At 41.2% G+C, this 3,441-nt stretch overlaps 1 protein-coding gene across 1 annotated transcript in view; it reads right to left on the minus strand.

Moving 5' to 3' along the window:
* Positions 1 to 3,441, minus strand: part of NUDT5 (nudix hydrolase 5) — a 37,073-nt gene that overhangs the window by 9,544 nt on the left and 24,088 nt on the right. Inside the window, exon 4 of the mRNA XM_006776178.2 lies at positions 839 to 888. Within this exon, the coding sequence (XP_006776241.1) occupies positions 839 to 888 (50 nt within the window). The remainder of the gene's footprint in view (positions 1 to 838; positions 889 to 3,441) is intronic.

Genomic DNA, 3,441 nt, shown 5'->3' on the forward strand with positions numbered 1-3,441 from the left:
CCCCTGACCACCAGGGGCCAGATGCTCTGACCAGCAGGTTAGCTTGCTGCTGGGGTCCATCTGATTGGGATGGGCGAGACAGGCCGGACATGCTCTGGTGCTCTCTTTGGTCTCTCCTTGGCCCGCCAGCCCCTATTGGCCCCAATCGTGACTGGGCAGGAAAGGCCACACATGCCCTAGAGCCCTCCTGCGGTCCGGCCCTGGCTGGCCAACCTCCCATGTCCCTCTCCAGCCTCTATTGTGCACCAGTGGGGGTCCCTTTGCCTGGCCTCCATCCTCTCGCAATCTGGGACTCCTCAGGGGATGTCGGAAGCTGGTTTTGGCCCGATCCTGTAGGCCAGACCAAGGGAACCCCACTGGTGCACGAATTCATGCACCGGGCCTCTAGTCAACTATAAACCACATGGCTAAAAGTGTGAAGTAGTGTAAATAAGTTTTCCAAACTAAAGGCTCTCACCTAGATCCTTTGAACAGAATACAAAGGATTTCTATGAGTCGTATCATGTCTAGACACAGTATGTTGCTTCAAATTCTATTGATTTGTGTCTGGCTATAAATATTAGTGTACATCTTTCCCTCAAAAACACTGTTTGGAGCTTAGATAACAGGAGCCAGAAGTTACTTGTAAAGAAAGCTCGACTTAGTTACACAGCATTGCAAAAACAAATGTTAGATTTAAAGATAAAAGATCATAATTGAAGGTAACTCTGCCCTGAGATCTTGGTAACAGTAAAAAAACCCCAAACAAAAACAAAACACAACCCTCCTGCACCTCGCCTACTACAATAATGTGTGGTAATTTCTCTCAGGAAGAGTTATAATAGGTTTGCACTCATACCATCAGCCGACTGTCCTTTCCTGGTTGCACGTTTCACAGTTTCCCAAGTTCTGTTTAGGCAAAGAAGGAAAAACAAAATCAGCAGTGCCAAAGAGGAGATACTCTTAGGTTTTTGTGTGTATAGCAAGAATTTTACAAATGCAGAGCATGCAAATATACAAATGGTCAACAAGACCAAGCAGTAAAGATCGGTATTTCTTTAAAAAGCCAGTTGTGCTGTCTTATAGCTTTTGAGAAGGACCAAAGAAAACCTGCCATTGAACATTTAGCTCTCTGGGTGCTGTCACTTTAAGCTGCCTTTCAAGTCAATACTCAAAAAACTTAGTTTGGATCATAAATCTACAGGGGAGCAGCGCAGTGGGTGACAATGGCTTTCGAAGCTGTTAGGCAGTGTGTGTGCGCACAATAAGCTCCTATGAAAAAAGGATACGCTGCATAATGAGAACTATTGAGTTGGATATTTATACAACTTAGATTTTAAAATCTGTGACCTAAAAATACACAATTTAAGAAAGCAAGACCTTTCCATTTATTAACTGAGGAATCCTTAAATTTAGGAGAGTGCTCTATTGTATGTGTGTGACATCTTATCTCAGAGGAATATGTCCCTAGAGGAGAATGAGGTAACAGCAGGTTCTTGTTCCTGTTCAAGGCTTTATTCCAACTTAGCTATTTGTTTCAGGAGAACACTGTACTGAAAAATCCAGTTATTGGAATAATCATGTTGTTTACAGGGTTAGGGCATATGAGAGAAATTCTCCCTTCACTCTCATCCCTTAAATAAGAAAAAGCAGTAGTAAGAGATGGGAGTGAAGAAGGACATGATTTTGGATCTAAGAGAAGACACCTGAGTGGCTCTGGAATTGGGATAAGAAAGGCATTAATAACATCTCACTACAGTAACAGTGAGTTTAAGTTTTGTTACTTGGAGCAAGCCTCATACTTTGTGTCTGGTTTGAGGTTTGGATCGTGCCACACTTATATTTTGAAAAAAATTCAGATATTTAATCTAGTTAAAAAAACACACAACTTTCTGTAAACTAGATCTTTCAGTATTGTATCCAAATTTTACAGGGCAAATATGTTAAAATGAACCTATGAAAATCAAAGACGACTATGACAACTCACAGCTGCCAACATTCCTGTTAGTAACAAAAAGCCAACCAACAAGCAATTCTGATGTCAGTAATACAGATTGCAAGAGACATAACACCTTTCGTATAGCTCTCTCTGCTGCCTCTTAAGATTAGTCCTAAGGACTGAAGAAGACAGTGCTGGGAAAAGCACTGATGGTCCCATCCCAAATACACTAGGAATAAGGGAAAAAGAGTAGCATCATTATAGTGGTTAAGATGAGATAAATAAGCAGTAATAAGCCATCAATTATGAGCAATAAAATATAAGTGCATTTATAACAAACAATAGAACAAGAATGCCCCATGAGGGCTCTAATTATCTTAAAGAGACTCTGAGATATGTACATTGGGTTGAGTAAGAAAGTCTTAAGTCTCCAATTACCTACTAGCTAACCCATAGCCACAACCTCCTTGAGAGTTTTCTCATTTGTAAAGCTAGGGAATTAAGAGCATGTTACCTCGTAAACCACTTGTAGCTTTAGATTCTAATTAAAGTTACTCCGTTTTTTAGCTTCTGTTATAGGAAAGCCCATTTTGCTTTCTTCTCTCTAGTCAACCAACACAAGAGGATGACTTCAATTCTGTTCTGAATGCCAACAAAAGGGCATAATGCCAGCATACTTTTATACTTCTAAAATTAATTCCATAGACTCTTCCATGAATCAGACAGTGAAGCCAAGGATTCTATAGCTGCTATTTTATCCTCATGTACATGCTTTTATATCAGGTAACAGATAAAACATTTTATAAATTTATAAATTGTGGCCTACTGCAAAGTACAGCACTTCATCCACCCAAGCTTCACATTCTGTATGAAATGCCAGTGCTTCACGAAGACCTCTTTGGACGCCACGAGGAAGATCTATGTGAGGAAGCCTGGAGGTGAACATGCTCTAAGTAGGCCATGTAAGCATGGCAGTTGGCTAGACTTTAGAGCCTGCTCCCAAACTACTGAAGCAGACTCTCCTTAGGCACTGAGAACTAAAGAGTATTTTGAAAATAATCCCTGAATGATGGATGCATATCCCCAGTTATAATGCTGGAAGGAAGAGTGAGGTGAAGAAACTAGCTGTTGCAAACCAACACATGCTTCTTAGCTAACTGGTGTGAAGGGTTTTATTTGGTGTTATAAACTTAACTTTATAGGGAAGAGAACCAAACAATATCAGTATAAATTGGGGTCTAATCTTTGTCTATCTACACTAATAAAAGAGAAAAATGGTAATTGGTGTACGACGCTACCCTTTTCCTTGGCTAATCAGGGCTATATGCAAATTAACTGCCAACTCAGATGGCAGTTAACTGACAACAAAGATGGCGGTTAATTTGCATATGTAGGCACAATGCAGGGAGGCGAAAGGGAAAACAGGAAGAAGCCCCCTGCCACTGACAGTGATCGGAAACCCAGGGGGGAGCTAAGGACATGGGGTTTCCCCTGCCCCCCAGCCATGATTGGAGAATCGGGGG

Source organism: Myotis davidii, unplaced genomic scaffold (genome assembly GCF_000327345.1).
Source record: "Myotis davidii unplaced genomic scaffold, ASM32734v1 scaffold749, whole genome shotgun sequence".
Lineage (NCBI taxonomy): Eukaryota > Metazoa > Chordata > Mammalia > Chiroptera > Vespertilionidae > Myotis > Myotis davidii.